The sequence below is a fragment of the Ursus maritimus genome, unplaced genomic scaffold (assembly GCF_017311325.1).
Source record: "Ursus maritimus isolate PB19 unplaced genomic scaffold, ASM1731132v1 scaffold_6, whole genome shotgun sequence".
In the NCBI taxonomy this organism is placed as follows: domain Eukaryota; kingdom Metazoa; phylum Chordata; class Mammalia; order Carnivora; family Ursidae; genus Ursus; species Ursus maritimus.
Window position 1 is genome coordinate 1,543,079 of NW_024426774.1, and position 27,704 is coordinate 1,570,782.

The 27,704-nt window shown below is 42.4% G+C and overlaps 1 protein-coding gene and 2 long non-coding RNA genes across 3 annotated transcripts in view; 1 reads left to right on the top strand and 2 right to left on the bottom strand.

The window, feature by feature from the left end:
• Positions 1–228: 228 nt before the first annotated feature.
• On the bottom strand, positions 229–13,871 carry LOC103661031. The gene is made up of 3 exons (XR_568032.2): positions 13,287–13,871; positions 12,767–12,858; positions 229–281 (listed from the first exon to the last, which is right to left on the bottom strand). It is a non-coding gene; the product is annotated as an uncharacterized LOC103661031 (long non-coding RNA).
• Positions 6,291–9,900, bottom strand: LOC103660446. The gene is made up of 3 exons (XR_567878.2): positions 9,780–9,900; positions 6,521–6,640; positions 6,291–6,415 (listed from the first exon to the last, which is right to left on the bottom strand). It is a non-coding gene; the product is annotated as an uncharacterized LOC103660446 (long non-coding RNA).
• A 1,017-nt stretch (positions 13,872–14,888) lies between the features above and the next one.
• Positions 14,889–27,704, top strand: part of ROCK2 (Rho associated coiled-coil containing protein kinase 2) — a 134,062-nt gene continuing 121,246 nt past the window's right edge. The window contains exon 1 of the mRNA XM_040622790.1: positions 14,889–15,036. Within this exon, the coding sequence (XP_040478724.1) occupies positions 14,896–15,036 (141 nt within the window). The 5' untranslated portion in view covers positions 14,889–14,895. The remainder of the gene's footprint in view (positions 15,037–27,704) is intronic.

Here is a 27,704-nt window from a genome sequence, read left to right on the forward strand (position 1 = left end):
GTCTCCAGCATCTAGTGTGGCCTCTGCCACATAACTGATGTTGAGCACGTATTTGTTGAAGGAGGGAATGAGTGGATAGATGCATGAGTAAATAAATGAAGAAAAGACATTTACAGATTTGCTCGTAGAGAACTACCTGGAAGGCTGTAAAATCGATTGGAACCCATCCCAATTTACTGCTGCAGACCTCCAGACCCTGTCAGTTGCGATCAGTCAGCGAAATCATCCCAGCATGTGGGAACGAAGTAGAATCCTTCTTTGTAGCCGATGAAATTGACGTCCTAAATTGAAGGTTACACAGCAAATTACATAACAATGAAATTGGTCAAGGTAACAAGATTGATAACCATGCATTGCAAGGGCCATGAGTCATCAGGATCTGATGTCACCTCTGTTTCAGGTGACATGTAATGCACTTTTCATTTCTTAAAAAGATAATAATGATTCCTGATGATTGTATGGCACTTCGTTGTTTACACAAAACAACAACAACAACAACAACAACAGCAAACTTCTGACCTCAGTATTGGTGGTTAAGTGACTTGCCAAGGTCATTTAGCTCTTAAACAATGGATCCAGGGCTAGCACTCAAGTTTTCTAGCTCTACGGTCAGGGCACTTCCTAGGATACGATGTCTGCTTTCAACATCACAATAAATGGTGGGTAAATATTGATTCTAAGCTCACTCATGAGAATCGCTAGCAATGCTAATCGATATCATCATTTCCTCCTTCTAAGAATTTTCTGAAGGAGACATGGACTAGACTTGTCAAACCTTAGGTGATAAGATCTAAGATAAGCTATAGGAAGAACCAGAAATGTGTGTATGTGTGTGCGTGTGTGTGTGCGTGTGTGTGTGTGTGTGTGAAACATGTCAATGACTCTGCATGTGGAATTCCTGGTGCTTTAGGTCACTCAAAAGTGTGCGTGTGAACAAAATGAGCAAACCCCCAACGCATAGTGTCTGCACGGAGTATGATCTTTATGTATATTTATCAACAAATTAACGTGCCTTATGTTTAGAAAGTTCTCATATAGGTTTTCTGCATCTAATCACTATTTCCTTGGATTGACTTAAAAAAATTTAAATGTGTTTTCCAAATAACTAAGTCTATGTATTCATACTTTAATTCAATAAGGAATGAATGCCTGTTGGTGCCAGATGAATAGTCCCCCACGATACAGTGTACAAAATAGACGGACAAACCCCTGACCTCGTGGAGTTTATATTCATTTCGGATAGGAGAGAAGGATAACTAAGTCATATAACATATTGGTTATATAATATCTTCACTGGCGTGTAGAAAAGTATGGTAAGAAAACGAGCCAAGGGATGCCAGGGGTGAGTGGGGCTGCAGTTAAAATCAAGGTGTTCGCGAAGGTGACATTTGCACCAACCCCTGACAGTAAGAGGCATGAACTGTGATGCCACCTTGGGGGAAATCTTCACCTTTGGAATGAATACTCATAATTTAAAAAATAAATTCATCCGCCCCAAAATAAAAATAAACTTTCCTCCAATAGCTTAAATACACTTTGCCGCCTTCTGAGGGGGGTATGGAAAGTGCCGTGATGGCTTCTTGGACATCCGGGCATCTCTGGCTCTCACGCTCTGCTGCCCCCGGTGTAGTGATGTCCACAGAGGCTGAGACCGCAGAGGTTCAGGGAGCCGTTTGCCCCTCCCCCCATGGCCCCAGCTCTGTCTTTCTTTCGCACTGAATCTGCCACCCGCTCAGCTACTGCCGGCTGCTGACTCAGGCACTCTTCATCTGCTGTGTCTAATGTGTTTGCGAGGACCGGGTCCAGGAGCAAAGAAGCCCAGAGAAAGTCTGAACTTCACTGCCGGGCGCGCTCCAGGGCACCTGCTCTGCGCCCTCGGACAGGACCTGTCGTGCCTGTTGGCTCGCTCCCCATTTCCTTTCTGACTGAACGCCAAATAACTGAACCCCTGAATTTGGGAAATATTGCAAATAAATGCTTCATTTTCTTTCCTTCCAGGGCTCAGATCCATTTTCTTTCTGATTTCAGCAGATTATCTAACAGAGGCAAGTTAATGCGGAGGTCCCACCACCGTGCCCGAGACAGATTCCGATGGAGCCCCGGAAGGGAAGGAGATTCCCAGAATGTGATCCAAGAGCTCCAAGATGAGGAGAGGGGACCCTCTGCTTTTATTTTTCTAACCAGTACACCTCTCGCACAGAACCCAGCACTGGCAAGCAGTACTATGATAGCCATTACGTGTAACTGTCAGGGGGAGTACATGAAAATACTTTCTTTCTTTTTAAAGATTTATTTATTTGAGAGAAAGAGAGCATGTGAAGGGGGGAGAGGGCAAAGGGAGAGGGAGGAAATCTCAAGTAGACTCCCCGCTGAGTAGGGAGCCTGTCACAGGGCTTGATCCTGGGACCCTGAGATCATGACCTGAGTCAAAATCAAAAGAGTCAGGTGCTTAACCGACTGAGCCACCCAGGCGCCCCAGAATGGAAAGTACTTTAACAGAAGTTCATGAAAAGTGCCGGGGAGCACGTTAATAAATAATAAATTCTAAGTAAGGAATTTGGGGTGGTGGTATTTGAGTAAAGCTTCGTCAGGTGAATAGGCTTTTCCTAGGTGAATAAAGGAAAAGCTTTGCAGACAACCTGAACAAAGGCCTGGGGCTGGGGGTGAAATGCATAGTTTTTTTAACAAAAAAGTGAGAGATTAAGTAGTAGAACTTAACTTTTCAAGCACTTTTTTTAAATAAAGATTTTATTTATTTATTTGACATAGAGACAGCCAGCGACAGAGGGAACACAGCAGGGGGAGTGGGAGAGGAAGAAGCAGGCTCCCAGCGAAGGAGCCTGACACGGGGCTTGATCCTAGAATGCCAGGGTCACACCCTGAGCCGAAGACAGACGCTTAACCACTGTGCCACCCAGGCGCCCCCCAAGTTTACATTTTTGCAACATTGGCACACACAGAAATGAACTGTCAACTAATAACTCCATGGCCCTGGCCTTGCGGGTGTACAGAGGAGAAACAGGGAGAGGGACTGTGAGTTAGCGGGGGCCAGACGGAGGTGAGCCTTAGCTAAACACCAGAAAGTTTGGCTTTTCACCCACAGGGCAGTGTTTCCCAAAGCAGACTGGAGTTGCCGTTCTGAGGGCCATTGCTTGGAGTTACTCAAGAAAAGTCCTTTTGGTCAAATATATTTCAGAAATATGCTCGGCTCAATGAGCCTGCACAGGTCTCTTTTCTCTGGAATCGTGGGGTGCTGGGACTCTGCAAGGTGGGAGTGAAGTTCTCCAAACTCAAGTGACACAGCCTGGGCTTCTGCATCTCTCAGGATGGGAGCAGCTTGGGGATATGCCCCCATAGCTCAGCAAGGAGGCTTCGTGCACATTTTTGAGCTGGAGAATAACACCAACCACACAGGGCCATTTTGAAATGACCACAGTGTGAGGCCTGTGGGGTGTGGACAAGTGGTCAGGGGGCTCCGCTAGAAGCAAGGAGATTTGTCTCTGGCGAGGCAAGTGGCTGGCCATGTCTAGAGGANCCCCCAGAGGCCCAGCTTGACTGCAGGCTGGTGCTGACGTTCCTTTTCATGTCTGGCGAAAGCCGCACAGCGCTCCAGAGCCGAGCAGCGGCCTCAGGTCTCCAGCCCCTGCGCTCAGAGAGGCCACACCCGGGACAGAGGTCAGGCAAGCTGAAACCAAAGTAGTGTTAGGTTGTCTTGTGCCCTCTGAGGAATGCTGTTTTCAACAGAGTTGAAAGAGAGAGCAGTGGCATGGGAGCTGAAGGCCCTACGTGGGCAGGAGAGATTTCAGAGCCCACCGTCGAGTCTGTCTCCTCTATGTAACATATGGGAAAACTGAGGCCAGAGATGATGGGACGTGCTGAAACTCACACAGCTAGCCGCTTACCAAATCACACTATGGAGTTATTAACTCCACAGTGGTTCTGCATTATTACCCTTCATGTTCATTTCTATCATTTTTTTTCAAGTGTTTTGACTTCATGTCCAGGATCCTTCAGGGTGATATTCTTGCTCAAGCCCGATTAAAATTTTTTATTTCTGAATTTATATTTTTGCAACAGTTTTTTAAAATCACTTTCTTTTGATTATCTGACCTTTGACTTTCCTTCGAACAAACAGATTTCAAAATGTAAGGAGGCTCATGACAGGAACGGGGCCTTTGCCAAGGTTTGAACGGTGCCAAAAAGATCCCTTACCAAATGGTTTCCTCACCCAATAAATTTTCCCTCATCCTTAATTTGACAAGTGACCTTCAGAGAAAGGACTCACAGAAGAGAGAAGGCAGCTGCCATCAGGAGAGGAAGACAGGGACCCTGGTGGCATTTCAGAGGATCGAGCAGAGGAAACTCAAATCCGAGTCCTCTGTTGGCTTCCGGGGCCTCGTGGAAGTCAGATTCCTTCCCTTTTGCAGCGTTAGCTCCTCAGCCCGATGCTCAAGGTCCCTTGAGTTCCCACAGACAACTTCTGTTCTGGCCAGATGTTTATTCTGGGTCATCTGCATTGACCAAACTTGCCCCGTTAATCCCCTCGAGTCTCTATTCATTGGAGTGTCCTGCTGTTCTGGTTGGTCCTTACTATGCTCTTCAAGTCCCTGTCTCTGCCCTGAGCATGTCCCCAACTTCTCCAATTCAAGCTGTTTCTCTGGAATGTTTAGCACTTGATAGGCTGTCCAAGCTAGATGGCTCCTTAGGGGTTATAAACTCTTATTTTTTTTGCTTTAGAGGAGTGGAAATAGAGGCACAGAATGGGAAGATAATTTGCCTAAGATCACACAATTTACAAATAGAAAAACTGGGACTCAGTTTTCCTGATTCTCGACCCATGCCCATTTTTTATATCAAGATAGTTTAAGCTATCTCTTACATTCACTGACCATTTAATAAGAATTATGATAACCAGTACTTTCATACCTAATGCATTAACATCTTGTCACTAATCCTATAAGTATTCTTCCATTCACCCACCCAGCCAGCCATCATGGTCCATCCATTCATTTATTCAACCAACCAGTGTTTACTGAGGGCCCATGGTCAAGCATGGTGCTAGGTACTAAGTATTACTATTTCCATTTCATAGTGGAAGAACTTGACACTCTGAGAAGTTCCATGACTTGCTCTAATAAATTGGGTCTCAATAGGAAACAGAATTGATTCAGGTGGTTTCTACGAAGGAGCTCTTTCTGGAGGTGTAGACAGGATTAAAGAAAGACAAGGCATATTGAGGCCCCAGGTGTTAGTAGCAGTGAGAAGCAAGGGCCACAAGGGTGAGGGGAGGACCCAATGTCCCTGGAGCCCAGTGAGAATGGGATGCAGCGAGTGGGGGGGGGGGGCTGCAGGTGTTGGATACTGAGCTGTTGTCAGAGGATGGGACAGGGTGGAGGTCCCAATCTCTTATCCAGGGACCCCCTTTGTCTGAGCCCAGCCAGAAAACACATGGCAAGGGAGCCCAGGGAGGTGGGTCACAGAGGTCAGCCCCTGGGGCACAGAGCAGGGTAGACAATGAATTTGGAAGAAGCAGAAGTACCCGGCCTAAGGCCCCGATGCTGACTGGGGGAGCTGGGGTGTCCACTCCGCCTTCACACTCCAAATCCTGTGCTTTCTTCTGACGCGGGGCTCACTTGCGTGTATGGCCTTACGCTCATTCAGTCAACTCCTCATTGTAGCAGTTTGTAAGCGGAGCACTTACTCCTTGCAGGGCCTGTGTCTATGTCTCCTTTCCCTCCCCAAGTAATGAGGTCCGTGACCTTGCCTCACTTATCTCCGAGTTCCTCAGTCACAGTCCTTGGTGCCTGGTAGTCACTGCAGCCGCGGTGACGATAAAGAGCTCACGAGGAGCCCTGGGAGCTGCGCAGGAGGAAGCCTCGAGAGCAAACCCCGAGAGAAACCTCGAGAGCCCACGCCCACCCTCCAAGGCATGGGGAGCAGCGTGGGTCACTTCACGTTGCCTCAGTCACCTTTGTGGTGTCTGGGAAGGAGAACGTGCATTGTATCTGAGGCCCAGGCCTCAGAGGCTCTGGCTTCCAGAACATCTCTGCTCCTCTGCGCCCTTCCTGATGCTAGGCTGTCCGCTCTGGCTGCAAAGTCTCGCAGCACTTCTGAAGGTCCGTGGGGGAGCAGATGGAACCAGAGCCTGCCCCTTCCCCTCAGGCTGGCGGCTCACACCTTGCTGGTGTCGTGGTGACAGAGTGATGTCTGTCAAGCTTTGGACGGCTTTATCTCACAGGTTCTGCTGGGCGACAGCAAACAATGATTGCGCGTCAACAGCCCGGCCCTGTTCAAACACCGTCAGTGAGAATGTCAACAAGAAATGGAAAGATTTGAAGACTCTGCTCATGGGCATTCAGTCTCTGGGTTGCCACCATGTATTTCCTTCTTTTTCTTTCTTTTGCTCTCCCCCAACCTGCCCAGAAAAGTGCAAAGAATCACAAAGGATTATCCTATTACTTGCTTTGGTTTTGTTTTTTTTTAAACTCATTCATTTTCATCTATGTTAAAATAAACTTACCTTGCATTTAGATGCAATAGTTGATTTTTGTTACTTTACTGATGAGTCCTAGCGAACCCTGGAGGTCATGCTTGACATCTCCTTCCTCTCCTCTTCAATGCCCAGGACGCAAGCTGGGGACTACGGCAGGGATTAAGAGAAAGGACTCTGAACGTGCCTCCGGAGTCATCTTTGTATAGTCCCCTCACGTACGTGTCCCTGTTTTAACACTGAGATCAATTCTGCAGAGTTGGTTTACAGGTGGAGTCGTGGAGGGCAGCTAGGTTAAGTGACTCGCCCAAGGTCACACAGCCCGTAAATGGTGGCGCTGAAGCCCCGTCTCATGTGTCCAACTTCTATTAACCCCACTGGGTTTTGCTGCTTTGGATAAAGGACAGAAATGGGCCCTCTCTCTGGTGTGATCGGAACAAGGATCTATCTGACAGAGTGCTTCCAGATTCACCTGCTTCCAAGAATGACTACAGAAAGTACTTAGAGAAATGACCACAAAGACTCCCGCAGATATGAGGGGTTGGGGACAGGTAGGCTAAAACCTGACCAGGCTGAACTGCAGTGATTTGGAAGAACGAGTGTTTTCTCTCTACTAGTCACGGCCCCGTCGTTTCCGTGGTATGGTGCCACTCTTAGCAAACCACATAGCAAGTGGCCTAACTATAAGCCTGTCTGTTATGAAATGCCCTTATTTGTTTAAAAAAAAAACCCAAACTTTTCCCCTTGATCTCAGCCAGGCCAGCCCGCTTCTCCCTGGTCCCCAAGTTTTCCCAGGTTTTATGCATCCTTTTAGACCTCTTCTGGATCATTACTTTCTCATGAACCTCCCCTGATCCCCATCTGGATGAGGCCCCCTGTTCTGATTCTCTTCGCATCTTGTACTTTTCCTTTGTAGCTCTTATCACATCTCTAATGACTTATTTATTTGTATGATTATTTATGTCATGGTCATCCCCTCCGTCATATCAGAAACCTAAAAAGGATTCACAGAGATTGTTTCTCTGCTGTTTACTGCTGTGTGACCGGTACATAAATATCTTTGTTGAACCTCCAAATATACGTTGAATGAATAAATGAAAGAAACAATGCCTGGGATCCTGTCAGCTTCTGATGAGTGAGAAGGAACCAGCTTCTACGGACCACCTGTTCAACAGGTCAGATGCTGTACGAGCCCTCTCTTAACTTGTTCTCACAAAAACCCTAAGAGAGGAACTGAAGCTCAGAGAAGGGGAGCTGATCTGCACACAGCTGGGAGAGGACAGAGCTGGGGGGGAATGAGGTTTCTGTGACTCTACTGCGGGTTTGCTCTCTTCGGCCTCACCGCCTGCCCCAAGATGTGGACCAGCCTGCACTTCCGCCCACGGCTCTGACTCCCAGCACCCCGCCTCCTCCATCTTCACTTCACGAAGGCCCAACTCCATTTAGGGGCCAAAGCATCAACTGGAATATTACAAGAGCAACCTTAGCAATCGAAGGGCCACTCTAAAGGCCAGGAAGTTAGAAGTGGTTTCTCATTTCACCATAAGCCAGGTGTTTGTGGAAACTCAGTGCTACCCCTGTATTCTAATGACCAACCACTTTACAGTTTTCTTCTTTGTGTGCTTTGTAGGTTTTTAATTACTCGTGATTATAAACCACCTAATTACAAACGGTGGCCTGTGGATTGCAAAAATGTCTCCCAAACCGGCCTCCTTCCACTTCGCTTCATAGTACTGCTGCTGAGTCCCATGTGCCACCCCATCGTGCCCATAATTGCTGATGAGTTCCCCAGTGCCCACCTCAGGGGGTGACAGAATCGGAGGGTGGTGGCCTCTGCCAGTATCTTCAATTACAGCCAGTCCCAGAAGACAGCAGTGGCTTAGAGACGTCACCCAGCATGTTAATACAGACGCTAGGCCTTCCCTGCCCTGGTGTCAGCTTACCTCCTCTGCTGGACCTCTGTGGTCCTTCTAACCATGCGTGTGCCTACTCTCTAGTCATTACTTATTTTCCCTTTCAGTTACTTCACAGTTTCCCACACCTGTCCTTGTTTAGCTTGGAAGACTGTTCCCTCTCTCCATTTCCGAACCCTACTGAATCCTAAGGCCCCAGGTCACAGGTCCCCTCCTTTTCCTGATCCCCTTGCTAGAAGATCTCTCTTGCTCCAGGATCCTTTGAGTTCTCTTAGTATATTATCTGAGAATTTCTTCAGGAACTTACCTTTCTGGAATTATAATTATTTGTGGTGGTTTTTTTTTTGGGGGGGGTATATACTTTGATTCGACCATTTGGTCATTAAACAAACACTGGGTACCTATTCAATTTACCATTTCTTCATTGTGAACTCTATGCAGGAAGAATCCATACTCAGCTCCTTTCTGTATCTGCCAAAGAACCAGCACAATGCTCCAGTTGAATTTAGAAGAAAAGCAGGACATAGGGAACTGGATTGGAAGAAGTGTGACTTCCGAGGTGGTTGGTGCTGGGCAGACCGGGAGGGAAAAGGCAGGGAGGTGGAATGGTACCAGCAAAGCTCAGAGGTGGAAATGGCATGGTTTCTTCTGGGAACAATGTGTCCTATATGGATTAAAGTTTGCTGGATCAAAGTGTTTGAAGAATGGAATGGTAGGAAAGGACTCGTCACATGGCGGTAAATGATGGGAAGTCGCTAATTTACTCTAGACACACAACAGACCCATTTTGGGGGATGTTAAAAACACCAAGAGAAAAATAAAGATATTGCTTTCTTCGTGTAGGTGAGGCAAGCACCTTGCTAAATATTTTGTTAAAATCTACAAGGGATCCAGGGCTCAGGACGAGTCAAGCCCTTTATTCAAGAACAGAAGGAGGATGGTTAGAAGCTTGGTGGGTGGAGAAGGGAAGAAGGGATGGCATTCCACATGGATGGAAATTTGCTTAACCAAAGAGCCAAGACGAGAAGAGCCAATTATGTTCAGTTTGAGAAAAAGTAAGGAGGAGCAGTGGAAGAAAAGCCTCGAAACAGAGGTTGTGGACACTTTGTAGAAAGCCCCAGATTCCAGGCTGAGGATTCCATGCATAATCACAGAAAATCCAATGAGATTTTTGAGCAGGGAAATCACATAAAGCATACCTGAGGCCATTTCTAGCTCACTCATGGGAAAAAGATTGCCACACATGACATCAAGGTCTCTCGCCAAACTGGCAGGACCAGGATCGAAGCTTAGCTTTCCGGGGAGCAGGTGAGTTTTCCATTTCTTGGGAAGACTCTTTTCAAACATATATATGTAGATATTTTGGAGTGACTTACCATTTATCTCCAAGTATGCTTTTGAGCCGTGACCAGCTTTATTCTCCTCTATCTTCCATAGTATACTGGTGAATAATTTGTCTTGGACGCATCCAGTATCTTTCATCTAGAGATCTTAAGGAGACTTAATGACAACCAAGCTTCATTATTTCTGTTTTGTGTATGAGGAAACTGACTCACAGAAGGTACAGCAATTTTCTCATTCATGCTGTGAGTTATTACCAGAACCATGAATGAAACCTCGGATGAAACCCTATTTCAGAAACCATTAAACCCTGTATCCTTTAGAGGAGTGGAGTTTACTATAATAATGACACCTTTGTGTTTAGAGTTCATTCCTTTATTCTGTGATTAAATCTTGGCTTATGTGGGGCAGAAGCATCTCACTACAATGCCAGCTTGAGTTGTTCTGCAATGTTAAGCAAGATGGGAAAAGTTGTTGCATGTTTTGGTGATAGCCACCCCATTCAGATTTTATTGTTTTCATCCATCCCTCCATTTATTAATTTATTCATTCCATTATCACATATGAGTCCCTATTACATCATCTGGAAAAATGGGCAGAGTAATATTACCATTAGCAAAAGACTGTTTTGAGAAGTAAGATAATTTCTATAATGCACATTGTCTAGCACATAGTAAGTCCTTATTCATTAATAATTATTTTCATTAAACAAGTAATTCCAAGTGCCACACGGGAAGACAAAAAATCATTCTTTTATAGACCTCTTTATGGGTGGAGAGGGCAAGGTTGCTTCAGAAGGGTGGCTTAATTCCTGCAGAAGAGGTAGATCCCTCAAATTAAAAACTGGAACAGAGCAGATGGGGCTCAGGTAGACCAGAGAGGGGGTCCCCGAGTTTAGACTATGAAGTACCAGGAGAGCTAGGAAGGTATTGCTGGGTAGTGGATGTTAAGTTGACATGAACCACACAGAAATGGGCTGGGGATGAAGAGAGAGAAAAGAAACACAGACAAAATTCAGATGAAATGGGGTGGAGCTTCTAAGTCCTACATATCTACCTCGTTATGGTAGGACCAAAGCCTTATACACTGATAGGCCAGCCTGTTTACATTCCCTATATTCTCGGTGCTTATTTCCCTGTTACTCTTCCTTCATATCGAACACAGTTTTTGTCCAAGTTCCCATCTGTCCCATCAGTGCTCAGGATACTTTGGAGACAGTGTTAAAAAGGAAGCCGCCAACCTTGGACCGAGCCACAGAGCAGCAGGAATCCCTCTGAGAAGTGCAAACACAGGGACACCCTCTTTCTACGGCTCACTGGGGATGAGGTGAGCTTGATATTATTAGGAAACTCTCATTTCATAGAGCTGCCTGCAGTTTCAGTCCTCTGTGTGCCCTAAAAACTGGGTTTAAAATCTTTCCCCACCCAGACAAAAAATCCTGAAGCTATTAAGGAAAATGTTGATAGATTTGGTTTCATAAAAGGTAAAACTTTTGTGTGACCCAAAACACCAAAACCAAAACTGAATGACAAGCAACAGACTGTTAGAAAATATTTGCAAAACGTAACACGTATTTTAACATTATATTATAATAAGAAGGAATAGCCATAATGCATAAAGAGCTCCTCTAAATCAGTAAGGAAAGCAAATCCAGTGGACAAAAGATATAAACAGGTAATTTCAGAAGAAACAGAAACACAAAATGCTCATCTTCAGTAGTAATGACGGGAATACAAATAAAAACAAGCTGCCATTTTGTTTGCCCATGAGATTGGCAAAAATTAGTCTTAGAAAGTGAACAATAGCCAATGTAAAGGGATACTGGGAGTTTCCTCTGATCATGACAATGTAAACTGTGTAGCCTTTTTAAAGGAGAGTTTGACAGTATTTACAACTACGTAAGGTATGCTTACCTATTCATACAACAATTTCACGTCTAGGAACCTACCCTATTTATGTATGTCCACATGAGGACAAAAATACAAGGATGTCAACTGCAACAACGTTTGAGACACTGAGCAAATACTACTAACATCTGACATTTATGAGGGCTAGCTCTCTTCTAAGCGCTTTGTAACAGACAATGTAAGGAAACTGAGACAGGCATAGCTAGGGTGTGGAAACAGCAGGATTTTAGCCCAGTTTGTTTCCAGAGTCCCGTATGATGCTCTCCAAGAGAGAGAAAATAAAAGTCTGGTGCATACATACCATGGAATATAGTACAGCAGTTCAAAAGAGTGAGGTTTACAGACAGGGAGATCTCTCTAAGACATATTATTAATTAAGGGGAAAGAAATCAAGTTGCGAGAGACTATGATATAAGGCCAGATGTGTGGGGAAAAGATACATTTGTGTATATATACAAATATGTATGTATGAGAATAAGGTAAAGGCCTTGACTGCCAAGAGAATGTGTGGTGTGTAGGGAGACTTGGGAGAGTAATTTTTTGAGGTATGTGTTATATATGTCTGGCTTCTTTTAACTTTTACAAGAATGCATTTGTGCATTACTTTGGTAAAAGAATTGTTCTGTTGGCCAAAATTAAAAAAAAAAACACACACAAAACCACAAAACAAAAATGGTTTAACTCCTATCAAGAGATCAGTCTTCTTTTTTTCCATGTAGACAATGGTGCAGGTCCTGGTTAGCAATCTTCTACAGTATCACCTTTTCTAGCCAATGTAGAAGGTGCCCATTATCTATATCTTGCTGATCACTACTAATTCTTTTCAAATAAGGTTTTCATGGCCAGTATTTGGGACCATGACTTCCTGTTAGCCCACCAAGCTCCATAAAAATATATAGCCAGTTATTGCAAAATTAATTTGGAACCTGAGAACCACATGGTACTCCTTTGGCTTTGCATATATTTTATTGTCTACAGGGAAAAGGATCCAGAATCACGGATTTTCTCTTATTTTGCTCCAGTGCATAAGCAAAAGTCTCTGGCTCACTTTGTTTTCCTGGTGTGGTTGTAGAGGTATGAATGAGTCAGTCAACATACAGATTTAAAGGACTTACCTTCTGCCCAGAAGTCAGTGTTATTATCCGAGAGGAAAAGGCTGTATCGGATGGTTCAGGGCCTCTTCCTGCCTAAGTCCAAGTGAGGGTGGCTTTAACACAAAGCAAAAGATGACGCTGCTGGAACATTTACTGATTCAATTGCTACTTTTACAAGGTTATAGCTTTAGAACTCAGCTGCAGATCTCTGTGAGCTTATCTCTGACATGCCAGTGAGAAAGGTTCTTAAGATTCCTATTACTTAATGGGGAGTAGATTATAGCTTTTTTTGGAATGGTCCAGCTGAGTACAGTTTTTCAATTTCTGAAATTTTAATGTTCTCTTAAGCATCTATACAGAAAAAAAAAATCGCATTCCCTTAAAAACAACCGTACTCTCTTGTTCTTGCAGCTGCTCATTTTACATCGTTTTAAGTAGTGTATAAAACTATTTTGTATCTGTTGTTCATTTAACCTTATTTCCAATACATCTTTTCATGTACTTGCCAAAATTTCATGCATTTGACATAAATCCGACATACCTGCCAGGATTCTGTTAATGTGACAGAGCTTGCTTGGATTATTCCCCAACTGTTGGACAACCATGCCCCTTCGCAGGTTTTGGTCATTATGAACATTCTAAATAGCCCTGCTATAAACATCTTTATACAAGTTCTCCCTCCCCCTTCCCCTTTGGATTATTTCCTTAGACATGGACTTCCTTAAATGGGTTTACTAGGTCAAAGGGGCTCAATGAAGAGTTTTATAGCTCTTGGCACATATTTTTCAGATTGCGCCCTGGGTGGATCTGACCAACCGCACGGGTCGCGAGAGGGCAGGAATGCGGAGGAGCGGCCCCTATAGCCAACCACCCTTCTTCTGGACCTGGAGCAGGCCTGCGGATGGAAGCCTTTTTCTATCGCTCTTATCCTCTTCCTGATTAGTGTTTAAGCCTAGGCTGGGAGAAGACCGCTGGGGACCTGCACAAAGGTTTTCGGATTCCAGGACTTCTGCCCTGGGGCCGGAAGCAACTCTTCCAGGCCCTCCACACCGGGACGAGAAGTCCAGTTTCCGACTCCCATTGCACACTCCCCCAGCCTTTCCACTAAAATCTTCCTGGCCCAGGCAGGCCCCTCGCCAGCGCAGAGCGCCGCAGGCGAGGGCAGCGACTGGCGGTCGCTATTATTTTGGCGCGGGTGATGCAAGGCCCGCATAGCTGTGCGCTGAGTCAGTGGGGGCGGGCCCACCCATCCCCCCAACCTCCCCGACCCCCGGGCGCGGCGGCAGAGGGGGTGGGGGTGGGCGACCGACCCCTGAATCAGCGGGGTCACCCTCCGGTGCAGGGTCTGTCGGGAGCGGGGCCGCGGAAAGACCCCAGCCCCGGGCGCGCTCTCCCCTCCCCCCGCTGGAGGGTCAAGCGAGGCGGTCACCGCGCGCCCGGCCGTTTACCCTCGGAGAACTCAAAGAGGGGGAGGAGGAAGCGGGGAAGGAAGGAGGTTCCAAAAGGAGAAACGCGAAACGGGACCCACAGGAGGAAACGAAAAAAATGGAGGCGAAGGGGCGACAAGAGGCGGAGGCCGGCGGGCGGGGGCGGTGGCGCGCGCGGGGCGGGGCGGGGCGAGCGGGGGCGCGCGCCAGCGGCCGCGGCCCGAGGGGCTTGTGGGTAGCGGCTGCGCGCCGCCGGAGACGGGATCCGCGCGGGAGTGTGTGAGGGGATCGGGCTTGTGGGACCGAAGCTGCCCCGGCGAGCATGGGGGCGGGCTGGCGGCGGCCGTAGTTGTCTGAGCCCGGGCTTCTGCCTCCGGGAGCGCCAGAGGGCGGGGCGGTCCAGCCCGGCAGTGGCCTCGCCGCTTCCCCGCTCCCGCCCTCGGAGTCCTGAGGGAGCTCGCGGCGGACGAGCGGACCGGGCGGCGCGAATCTGACTGAGGGGCGGGGACGCCGTCTGCTCTTCGCCGCTCCCGGCCGGGCCGGGCGGCCCCCTGGACAACCCCAGGCCCCGGACCGGCATTGAGAGCCGAAGCCGGAGCTAGAGGCGGGTGGTGGGCCCTGGCGGAGCCCCGCCCGGAGCCGGCGGTTCGGGGGCGGCGCTAGGCCCCGAGGCGCCCGGGCCGGAGCGCGGGGAGCGGGAGTGCGGGGCCGGGCGGCGGCGGCATGAGCCGGCCCCCGGCGACGGGGAAAATGCCCGGCGCCCCCGAGGCCGTGCCGGGGGACGGGGCGGGCGCAAGCCGCCAGAGGAAGCTGGAGGCGCTGATCCGAGACCCTCGCTCGCCCATCAACGTGGAGAGCTTGCTGGTAGGTGGCCGGGGCCCGGGCGCCCTCCCTGCTCTAGTAGCGCCTGCTTCAGATCCCCCTCTGTGCCCACCCATCCGTGGGAGGGAGGTCTCGCCCCACCCCGCCCCGCTTCCGGCAGCCGGGCCGGGTCGGAGGCCAGAGACTTCTGCGACCAAGTTCCAGCAGTAGAGACCCACGTTTGATTCTTCCCCTTCTACCTCTTGGAGCTGGTGTCATCCCCGGCTGCCTCTTTCTTGAGCCCTGGGAGGAAACACCCCTCTTCTTCCCGCCTCTCCTCTCGCTTTGGGGAGGTAGGGAGCAGGATTTGCTGTCTTATATTCACTAGACTAGCCAATTTGAAAGAGTGGCATGCTGCGTGGGGACGTGGGTCGAAACAGGGAAACCTGATGCTTTCCCTGTTGGGAGTATCCAGCTGGGGTAGATGACAAAGAGCCAGAGCCAAAGAATCAGTCTGAATTGTCGAGTAGAATAAATCTCTCCTTTTCATTGTATCTCTTTCTTAAGGCAGTCTGTGAAATGCAAATTAATAACCACGTAAAGGCTGCTAGTTGGTTCTTGATTAAGAAAGGAGTATGTTTGACAAATTAGAAATGCACCGTAGAATGCTTGCTTATTTCTTATTTTTGTTAGGATAGACGATTGTATTTCACAGACAGTTTGATTAGTGTGCTTTAGAGATGCATTTATGAGAAAGGGGGATATGGAGTTTTACCCCGGGGAGGAGAAGAAAGTGAAAAAGATGCTCTGGATATTAAATTTACTCGGGAGGACTAGAATTTGTGTGGGTGATCCTTGAACCCTTCAGATGTTCTCTACCAGAACTCCTGTTCAGTTCTACTCTCTGCTGGGAGAAACCTAGTGACTGTATGCTGAGAAAAACTGTGTCTCCTCCCTTTCCAGTGATTAACTGACTTTTCTTCAGAAGTCATTGGTTATCCTTTGAGGTTTCTGGAATCATTTGCAGAGTGACTCAGTGCTGTTTGGCCAAAGTGCAGGAACTGACTGAAGAGTGTGTCTTTCTGTACAATGAGCAGAATGTAGTGATGTACTGTGTCCTGTCTGATGTCTTTGACGTTGTCTTGCACTGATTTTCACATTAGTGTGTTGGTTGTGTTTTCATGGCATCATGACACCCTGGTCCTTTAGCAGTCTTCAGTTGGGTGTAGGACTGTTTGCATGAAGGGCATAACTTTTCCTAGGCCAAAGCAGAGACTCCGGGCTTCACTCCCAACATTTTCACTTTGGTATTTTGCTAGCAAAACCTTGACCCAAGGCCAGAAAGTTCAGTTAAAAATAGTACCGCAAGTATTCATCAGGTTCATATTCAATCCCAGATAGAAATTTTTTACTGTACTTTTTTACTGCACTTTCATCTCTTGGGTCTTTACTGATGTTAATTACAGTTATTCGGGTTCTAGTTGGGATATTGGAATATCCTGAGTTAATTATACCTGTAATATGTCCATACATTCTGTTTTGTTAAAGTATTTTCTAAATTATTAAAATGAAGGCTGTTTTTAAAAGTGAAACATTACACATGTTTAGTAAACAGTTTGGTCCATTCATTTATTGAGTGCTCAGTACAGCCAAGACACTTGACGCTTTTATTAAGGTGATGTATTGTTGGTATGAAGAGTTGACATTAAATGCTGCTGACTGGACAGATTTTGCTTTTGCTGTTTTTAGTTGATTAAATATTATAGTTCTCAGTTGAAGTAAATCTTACCGGGCCAAAAATTGTCCCTTACTCTTTTCTTTGGAGCAAGGTTGCAGTGCTTCTATTGCAAATTGATGAGCTGAAAATTTTTTTTGACACTGTGCTGTAGTAAGTTTGTTTTATGTGTATCGTACAAAATAGTAGAATGAGTTTGGCTTTTTTTGTGGTAACATTTATCAAATTTACTATTTTTTTAAATTTTATTTATTTTTTAAGATTTTATTTATTTGACTGAGAGAGACACAGCAAGGGAGGCAACACAAGCAGAGGGAGAGAGAGAAGCAGGCTTCCTGTTGAGCCGGGAGCCCGCCTCGGGCCTGGATCCCAGGACCGTGGGATCATGACCTGAGCCGAAGGCAGACGCTTGACTGAGCCACCCAGGCACCCTAAAATTTACCATTTTAATCATTTTTTAAGTGTACAGTTCAGTGGCATTAATTACATTCATCTTGTTGTGCAACCATCACCATTATCCATTTCCAGAAATTTTTTTGTCTTTCCAAACAGAAACTCCATGAATTAATCTTTGCAAGAATGTTATAAAAACATATTTTCTGAAATACTAATGAAATAATGACTGGGATCACTTTAAAGGTTTGCTATTTTATGATTTAGCCTGCACATCACAGTTAATCATTGTTTTACTGCATATGGCATTTCTTCTGGTTTTACTATAGAAAGTATTTTTTCTGTAACTGAGAAAACTTAAGTAATATAGTCAAATAAAAACACTGCTATGAGTCTTAGTTACTTCATTTAGGAGCTCAGAAAGTACCATTTAAAGTTGTATACTAAGATGACAAAAGTATGAAGATGAAATATACCAGAAGTTACTGTATAATTATTCTTAGAAGGTAAAAGTCTCTTTGTAGGAAAAAATGTTAGATGAGATTACATGCAAAGTGCTTAGCTCAGTGCTTGGTACCTAGTAGTGCTCATTACATTTAGTTCACTTATGTGTGCAGTTAGTATAGCTAATTGCTTTAAGTTTCCTTTGAAAAGTAGAATGGTTTTATTGGCAACCATTTCTTGCTATATATATATAATTTTGAATATATAGCATTATAATTTGAATTTGCCACCAGAGCTCTCCTGTGAGCAGGGAGCCCACCATGGGGCTTGATCCCAGCATCCTGAGATCATGACTCCAGCCGAAGGCAGATGCTCAACTGACTGAGCCACCCAGGCACCCCAGTAAAGCTGAATTCTAAGACTGTGTCTGTGTTAAAACACTTTGTCTTTTTTCTCTGCAGATGCTCCTTGCTTTACGTAGGTCCTTAAATTAATCTGAAGAGAGTATATCCCTTTTGTGGTTGCAGATTGTGGGCTGCTTGGTATTATTTAAAAATAGAGGTGTTTTTTTTTTTTTTTAAGATTATTTATTTATTTATTTGACAGAGAGAGACAGCCAGCGAGAGAGGGGACACAAGCAGGGGGACTGGGAGAGGAAGAAGCAGGCTCCTAGCAGAGGAACCTGATGTGGGGCTCGATCCCAGAACACCGGGATCACGCCCTGAGCCAAACGCAGACGCTTAACTGCGCCACCCAGGCGCCCCTAAAAATAGAGGTTTTTTTTTTTTTTTTTTAAGACTTATTTATTTATTTGAGAGAGAGTATGGGCGGAGCGGGGAGGGGGGGCGGGAGAGAGGTGGGAGGAGAGGAGGGAGAATCCCAAGCGGACTCCCCATGGAGCATAGAGTCAGACTGGGGCTCCATCTCAGGACCCTGAGATCACAGTCTGAGCCAAACCAAGAGTGGGATGATCAACTGACTCTGCCACCCAGGCTCCCCAAAAATAGAGTTTTGAGAGAGGTTTGTTTCTGTAATACTTTTTTTTTTTGGAGGGGAGGGACTTCAATGGTATGCCTCTGCAGTGTTTGAAACTTTTTGGTAAACACCCATGTTCTGTTGTCAAGACTCAGCTTCTCGTACTGCTTTCCCAGATAATATGGTAAAAAGAATTGTGCTTTAATATTATGCTGGAGAGATGCCTGTCTGCCTGCCTGCCTTCCTTCCTTCCTTCCTTCCTTCCTCTCTTTCTTTTCTTTTCTTTTCTTTCTTTTTTAAGATGTTATTTTTTTAAAGTAATCTCTATACCCAACATGAGGTTTGAACCCACAACGTTGAGATCAAGAGTTGTATGCTTTACCTACTGAATCAGCCAGGTGCCCCTGAAGATCTTTCCAAAGATCTTTCTAAAGATCTGTGCTTTTGGGTTTTGATATGTTTTACTAAAATAGTAAATGGTTATAATAACCTGGGATTCAGGCTTGAGTAAACTGTTACTTAAGACTGGTATTGGTGAGGAAAGGTGATTAAAATTTTATTTATGAATTTCAGTGACTTAGAATACAAAATGCTTTATTTGATCGATTTCATTATATCAGTAAACCGTGTGAAAATATTTCTTATCATAGTGCTTAGATTTCAGCTTGGTACTGGCTATCTTCCTAATTAAAGTAAGATTTTATGTATATTTTTCCCCACTGTGTAATAAGCATGAATATTATAAAGATATAAAGGTGAAATAGAATAAAAATTGAAAAATTGTTTTATACATGTTTTTCTTTTGTGAAATAAAAGTTGGGCATTTATAGTATAAATGGGATTACTTTAAAACTTGTGTTTTGATGATCATTAAAGACAGTGAATTAGCTGGAGAGGTTTAAAAAAGTAATGTATGGAATTTACTGTTTAGGTGAAGTTGAAACTGTTTGAAAGTACCAGTCCACAGTCCCTCACCCACAATTTTGCTGTATAAAGAACTCTGAAAGCCAAGGTTTTGGTAAAATGTACTTGATCGTAACATCTGACCTGATCTGATGTTAGAATATTTATGATCAATTTGTCCCTCTTGGTATAATTGGAATAGCTTTCCTTGGAGAAATATTAATGTGTTTGATTTCAGGGTGCTACAGCAGACTTGCAAGAGGGTTTTCAGGAATGTACTATATGGTATGTGTACTTTATTACCTGTCTAAAATCCAGAAAATTCTGAATTCGGAAACATCTTTCCCCAGTGTAAGGCCAATGTAGACTTACATATGTCTCAAACACTGTAGTTATAAAGAAATAGTGACTAATTATCTTGAAACCTAAGTTGTTGTTTTGGTTGAGTCCTGATCCATAGTTCTCTTTTCCCATTTTGAATTCTGAAATATTCTAAACATTAAGAGAATATAGCATGCAAATATGAATTATGAAGCATAAAAAAACCTTCCAACTTAATGAACAGAATACTAGCCTGTTGAAGTTACCATGTGTTGGTGTTGCTTGATCAGTCTTCATGCATTCTCTCCTGTTACCCTGAAATTTTTTATGAAGATTTATTTATTTATTTGAGAGAGAGCAAGCGTAAGTGAGGAGGGAGAGAGAATCTCAAGCAGAGCCCCTGCTGAGCAGAGAGGCCAATGTGGACCTTGATCTCATGACCCTGAGATCATGATCGGAGCTGAAATCAAGATTTGGACACTCAACCGACTGAGCCACCTAGGCTCCCCACTAACATTTTTTTTTTTTATTCTCTTGCTTTATTTTATAGATTACCACATTTGTATGTATCCCTACACAGTCCTGTTTAGTTTTACTTACTTTTTTAACTTCAAAAAAGGTTAAAATTTGTATTGTACATTATATTCTTTTGTGACTTGCTTTTTTTCAGTAAGAGTTAAATTTCTAAGATGCACCCACACTGCAGTTATTTGCTCCAATCTATCTAATGGATATTTAGATTTTTTTTTTTTCTTTTCTGCTGTTATGGACAGAATTGTTGTGAACGTTCCTGGAGCCCATGTGAAGTATCTGTAGGCTAGGGTATATATTTAGGAGTGGAATTGTTGGGTTTTAAGATATGCTATGTTCAACTTAACAAGGTAATGGGTAGAGTTTAAATTTTCCCCCAACATTTTTTTTTTAATATTTATTTATTTGAGAGAGTGAGAGAGCGTGAGAGCAAGCGAGCAAGTGAGCAAGTGCAGGGAGGAGGGGCGGGGGGGGGGCGGAGAAAGAATCTCAAGTAGGCTCTCTGCTGAGCACAGGACCATGAGATCATGACCTGAGCTGAAACCAGGAGTTGGACGGACGCCTTACCCACTGAGCCACCCAGGTACCCCTTTCCCCAACATTTTATTTTGGAAAATTTCAAAGTATAGTAAGGTTGAAAGAATTGATGCTGAACATCTGTATACTCACCATCTAATTAATAGTTTGCTATATTTGCCTTATATCATCTATCCCTCCCTTTATCCATCTATCACTACATCTTTTTTGATTCATTTAAGGTAAGTTGTAGCTATTGGTATGCTTCTTTAAACACTTCAGCATGCATTTTGTTAAGTAAAGGGCAGTATTTGTTTAGGCTTTTTAAATTTTTTTTGTTTAGGTTTTATAAAGATTAAATTTACATATAACGAAATGCACAAATCTTAAGTGTACTATTGATGAGGTTTGACAGATGCACACACCTGTGTAATGCAAATCCTTAACAAGCTACAGAACATTATTACCAACCCAGAAATTTTCCTTATATGTCTTTTCAGCTAATTCCACACCCCATTCCCTTAGATTCTGTCACTCTTCTGATTTTTTTTTTTTTTGTACTAAAGATTACTTTAGCCTCTTCTAGAATGTCATATAAATGGAATCCTGTATAGTGTGTACTCTTTTGTATCTGGCTTATTTAGCTCAGCATAGTTTTTGAGATTCAAACATGTTTTGGTGTGTATCAGCAGCTTGTTCCTTTCTTATGACTGAGCAGTATTCCGATATATGTGAAACCAGTCTGTTAGCCATCTCCTGTTAATGGATACCTGGGCTGTTTTGAGTTTTTGGCTATTATATATTATATATTTTGTTTTTAAATAAAGCTTGCTAAGAACAATCTTGTATTAAATCTTTGTGAGGACATGTTTTCATTTCTTTTGGGTAACTATCTAGTAGTGAAATTGATAGGTCATAAGGTAGAAGTATGTTAAATTGGGGCACCTGGCTGGCTCAGTTGATGGAGCCTGTGACTCTTGATCTTGGGATTGTGAGTTCAGGCCCCATGTTGGGTGTAGAGATTACTTAAAAATAAAATCTTAAGAGACAGAGGGGGAGAGAGAGAGAGAGAGGAGACTGCCAGATCTTTTTCCAAAGTGGTCATTGCACTCCCACAGCAGTGAATGAGAGTTCCAGTTCCTCCCCAACACCAAGTCTTAAATTTTAGCCACTATGTGGGTGGGTAGTGTTATCTCATTGTGAATTTAATTTTGCATTTCTTTGATAACTAATGATGATAACGTTTTCAGGCACGTACTGGACATTTCTGTATCTTCCTTTGTGAAACATTAGTTCATATTTCTGCCCATTTAAAGGTTCTTTTTTCCTTTGTTATTGATTTAAACAAGTTCTTTATCCTATATACAGTTCCTTGTCAAATATATGTTTTGCAAATGTTTTCTTCCAGTCTGTGGCATGTTTTTTTTTTTTAACAAAATTTTTTATGGTTATCGCTTTTTTTGCCTAAGAGACTTGCCTTTCCCCATGTTGCAAAGATATTCTCTTTTGCTAGAAATTTTATAGTTAACTTTTATGTTTAGTCTAGGATAGATAGAAGCCAGTTTTAGTGTGTGGCGTGAGTTAGGGGTCAAGGTTTATTCCCCCCCAATATTTCCCATATCCAGTTATACAAACAACCCACCATTTTTTTCAAGCTTTATATGTAACTGACACATAACATTATATAAGTTTAAGGTGTACAGTTGATACATGCATATATTGCCAGTTGCTTACCACAGTAACCGTTAGTTAACATGTCCTTCACCTCACGTAATTACCATGTGGTTTGTTGCTATTGTTATTAGTGTGAGAATATTTAAGATTTACTCTATAGCAACTTTCAAGTATACCATATAGTTAACCACTGTTACCAGCACCAATTTTTTAAAAACATTTTTCTTTTCTCATTGGATTGCTTGGTGCCTTTGTTAAAAAATGAATTTTCTGATAGGTGGACTTTTTATTTGTCTATCTACCATCTAGTAACTACACTTAATTGTTAGTTATGGTTCTGTTGTTTAACCGTGCTCTATTCAGAATTTATTGATTTATTTTGTACTTTTATCTTTTTACCTGAAGGAAATGGGCAGGCAACTGTGGTTGAAAAACCTAGATTTTGTTTTTTTGAAGGGAAGAAAGCTGTAAATTTTTGTAATTATAAAAATAATATGTTCTTATTGTAGAAAACTTAGGAAATAAAGGTATAAATGCAAGTGACATATATAGTCTCCCCACATAGAGTTAAATTAACATTTTGGTATAAATATATGTCTGAAAAATTAAAATAGAAAAAAAGTAGAACTACATTGTATATGTGCTTTGTCATTTTCAAACATAATAGAAGCTTTTGTGTAGTCAAATTTATCAGCCTTCTTACTGTAGAGTGATATCTGGCTTAGATATCATGCTTAGGACATTCTCCATCACCAAAATTATGGTATCATATACCTGAATTTTCTTTTAGTGCTCTGATGATTTTGGTAAGGTCTGAATTGTTTGTTCAGATATCTAACGTGCTTTATAAATTTTTTTGTTATAGTTAATTGCTTATTATTCAATATCTGATTTCCCTTATTCTTTAAGAGTTTAGACTTTTTAGTTATAAAGCAACTGATAGAAAGTTTCTTTCTCTTGTTCCTTTTTTAAAAAGGTTTATTTATTTATTTGAGAGAGAGAGAAGAGAGATGGAGACAGCAAGTGGGGAGGGGCAGAGGGATAGGGAGAGAAGCAGACTCTGCTGAGCACAGAGCCCAATGTGGGGCTCAGTCTCATGACCCTTAGATCATGACCTGAGCTGAAATGAAGAGTTGGACCCTCAACCGACTAAAACACCCAGGTGGCCCAAACTTTTCTTTATTTTCAAGAGATATGGACTTGGAACTAATTTCTAACACTTTGTTATTAGGGTTTTATATGCCATGGAAATGAATAGCAGAACCTTCTCCAGTAATACTTTAGATGGAAACAGAGCAGAACAGGGTTGGCATTATCTTAATTACCTGTATGATTATGATGAGGAATGCTTAATACACTAAGTGTTGTCTTCTTATGTACTTCTTGGTTTTTGAGTTTATTTAATGAACAGAATATAAGTTCTTTTAGGACGTGTCTTTTTTTGTCTTCTGTTGTTGTGTCCTGTAAATATTTGTTGAACGAACTAACAAATAATTCTTTTTTAAGTAATAGGAGTGATAACCTGTAGAAATATATCCCTGCTTAAAGAGATAGTAAAGTATTCCCCAAGTAAACATTTTGATATATGTTCCTGTCATTTATTTCTTATCTATTTATAGGAAGGAAGATAAGTAAATATTTGTATATGCAGAGAGGATAGGTTTGAGTGATTGAATTAATTGGAGGTGAAGTAGGAAAAGTGAATAATGATTTGGACATTTTCTGGAATGTGGTGAAACAAATTTGTTTTGGAAAGGATTTAAGCTAATTTTAGTCAGTGTTTTAGGTAAAGTAAGGATACTTTGTGTGGGCTGCACAGCCTTTATCATTTATTGAGTTTCATCTGTTCCCCTTACACCCTAATTTTTCTTCTGGTTAAATATATCCAGTTCCTTCTTATATACCTAAGTGATGCCTGTGTTGAAACAGTGCTTCATGAGTAAGGGCAGATGAAATGCTGGTGGGTCTGTTCACAGGGTGAAATTCTTTAAAATGGTATATTGGCTGGTATTAATAGTAAGGCAGTATTGATTAATAAAATTAAAAGAAAGCTAAGGGACATGAGAAATTTTGATCAGGGAATCAAAATCTTATTATAAGTCACTATGAATGACTGTTTTGACAAATTTTCAGATGTTAAGCATTCTGATTACCAGCATTTTCATTTAGCTTTAAAATGTTTATTGTTTGTAATAATCTGTTCTTTCTCTAATAAACCCCTATACTTGATTTTTCTTGTTCCCTTTGCATTGTATTTTAAAACAGCTATATAGAAAGAAGAGAATTTAGAGTGTGGTTTTTCTTCTGTATGTAATGGGGGCTGTCAGTTAGCAAAGGAGAGCAGTCTTGATAATGTTGGTTGAATGATAAATACAGGCTGCAGATGTAGTGCAGTTGTGAAGACAGCGTTACAATCTCTTCTTTGCTCCTAGAATAAGTTCCGAAATAAAAGTCTGGCAGTTGAGAGTGGTCAGCAGGTGTCGAACATAGGTATCATTGTTTATTAGATTTATTAGTTCTCTTTGTTCTTTTTATTTTATTCTATAATTTCCATAACATAGATTCATCCATTTGTAAGTATACAATGTATTGATTTTCAGTAAATTTATAGAGTTGTGCAACCAACATTATCACAATCCATTTTCATTAGCCCCCCAAAATTTCCTTGAGCATGTTTGCAGTCAGTCCTTACTCCCAGGGAAGTCAACAGCTGATATGTTTCTTGTGTCTGTAAGTTTTTCTTGTTTGGAAATTTCATACATGTGGAATCATACAATATTCAGTCATCTTTCTGCCTTCTTCCAATTACCATAACATTTTTGAGGTTCACCTGTGTTGTAGCATATATCAGTATTTTGTTCTTTTTTATTGCTGACTAATACTCCATTGTACAGATATACCTTATTTTGTTTGTGAATTCATCATATGTATGGACATGTGTTTTTACTTCTCTTAGCTAGATTTTAAGGAGTTGGATTGGTGGGTCATATGGTATGCTTCTGCTTAACTTTTTTTTTTTCTTCTTCTTAGGCTTAACTTTTAAGAAACTGACAGACTGTTTTCCAAAATGTCTGTATCATTTTACATTCCCATCAACGATGTGTGAAGGTTCCAGTTTTTCCACATGTTCAAATAACACTTGACATTGTATGTCTTTTTGATGATAACCGTGATAGTACCTTTTCCTAATGATAAATGATGCTGAACACTGCTTCATGCGCTTATTAATTTTGTTTTTTAAATTTTTACTAAGGTACCATGAGTATGGTCTAATAAAAGGAGTTTCATTTTGTATACAACAAGCCAATTCCGGTGGTTAAAATTATACAGATACATATAGATTAGCCCTTTTTAGGTGAAATTATCCTACTGACTACTGTCTCCACCTGAAAGGCCTAATTAATACTAAGCATTATTTTCTTTTTAAACCTTATTGTGGTACCTTTTCCTTCCAAGTAGTGAATACGCCTTGCTGAGCTGTAGGCCCTGATGATGGCAGTGAAGTCTCTACTAGTTATTTGTAAGCTACAGATCAAGTTGAAGGACTTCTGACTTAAAGTATGGTCTTTGATTGTTTGATTGTTTCTCCATTCAGTTTTCTGATCTTTCCTTTTTTTAATTATTATTATTATTTGAACATCTTGATTAAGCTTATAAACTGATTTCTCTCATCTTGACCCAGCATTTATCTTTATAAAACTTCTGTTCTACATAAAAATTAAAAAAGCAGTTCTTACTATTAATTTTGTAACTTGGTTCTTGTGAGTGGGTTAACTACTGGTGTTTTAAACAGTCTGTGTTACACTTGGCTTTTGGCTTTGAATTTAACATACAAATACAGATGTTACTTCTTGTTCATAGGTGGCATGGATATTGATTTGTGGGATTAAATTATGAGCAGAATTTTGGAACTTAACCAAGACCATGTTCTTTTCAGATGTAAAAGTAGCTGCCATATTTGTCCATTTTACCCTATTGTTTTACCGTGTGTTTCAGTATGATTCCTTTAGAAGTCACACTAAAAAGTATGCTTATTGAAATTGAAGTTCTCTGTTTAGCTTTAGTTTATATTGTATTTTTTGAGTTTTTATTAAAGATAATCACAAATGGGACTTTTTTTTTGCAGAAAGGAAAATTTAGGGAATAATTCTTTCAGTACCTAAGGTGCTTTAATTTATTAAGGATGAATTTTAAATATTTTGGTTGTAGTGATATTCTTCTAAAAGGAAAGTGCACTGGGGTTGCCTGGGTGGCTCAGTTGGTTAAGCATCTATCTGACTCTTGATTTTGGCTCAGGTCATGATCTCAGGGTTGTGAGATTGAGCTCCGTGTGGGGTTTGACGCTGGGTGTGGAGCCTGCTTAAGATTCTCCTCTCCCTCGCCCTCTGCCCCTCCCCCTCCTCCTCTAAAACAAAAAAATAAAAGGAAAGTGCAATAGCCCAACTGCCATGAAGTTTGAGGCCTGCAAGATCTAGTGAAATGTGTTTTTGTATATTGAAACCCTTGCAAAAATATTTCAAGTATTAAATGGGTAAACATTGGTATGATTTTGAAAAATGTTTCACCTTTTTCGGATAACTTATAGAGTTATGGTTTGTGATACTCGGGACTTTTATATATTTAAATACATATGGCCATATTTTATTATGTGTCATGTGAATAAAGTTCAAATTGAAGTTGAATGGTTAGAAATGATGTGTTGTGTTTGACGTGTGCCCGTGTTGAAAATCAAGATTAAACATTTTTTTTTTTCTGTATGAATCACTAGATTTCTCTAAGGGCCACTAACAGGTCATATAGTCATCATCTTTTGGAATTAGTAGAAAATATATCAAAATTAATATTTTCTTTTTTTTTCATTTTTCCACATGAACTTTATTATTATTTTTTATAATAATATTTTTTATTATATTATGTTAGTCACCATACAGTACATCCCTAGTTTTTGATGTAAAGTTCCATGATTCATTACTTGCGCATAACACCCAGTGCACCATGCAATACATGCCCTCCTTAATACCCATCACCAGCCTNATTTATTTATTTGACAGAGATAGAGACAGCCAGCGAGAGAGGGAACACAGGCAGGGGGAGCGGGAGAGGAAGAAGCAGGCTCATAGCAGAGGAGCCCGATGTGGGGCTCGATCCCACAACGCCGGGATCACGCCCTGAGCCGAAGGCAGACGCCCAACCGCTGTGCCACCCAGGCGCCCCCGATCTTCCTACTTCTTATGTTCCA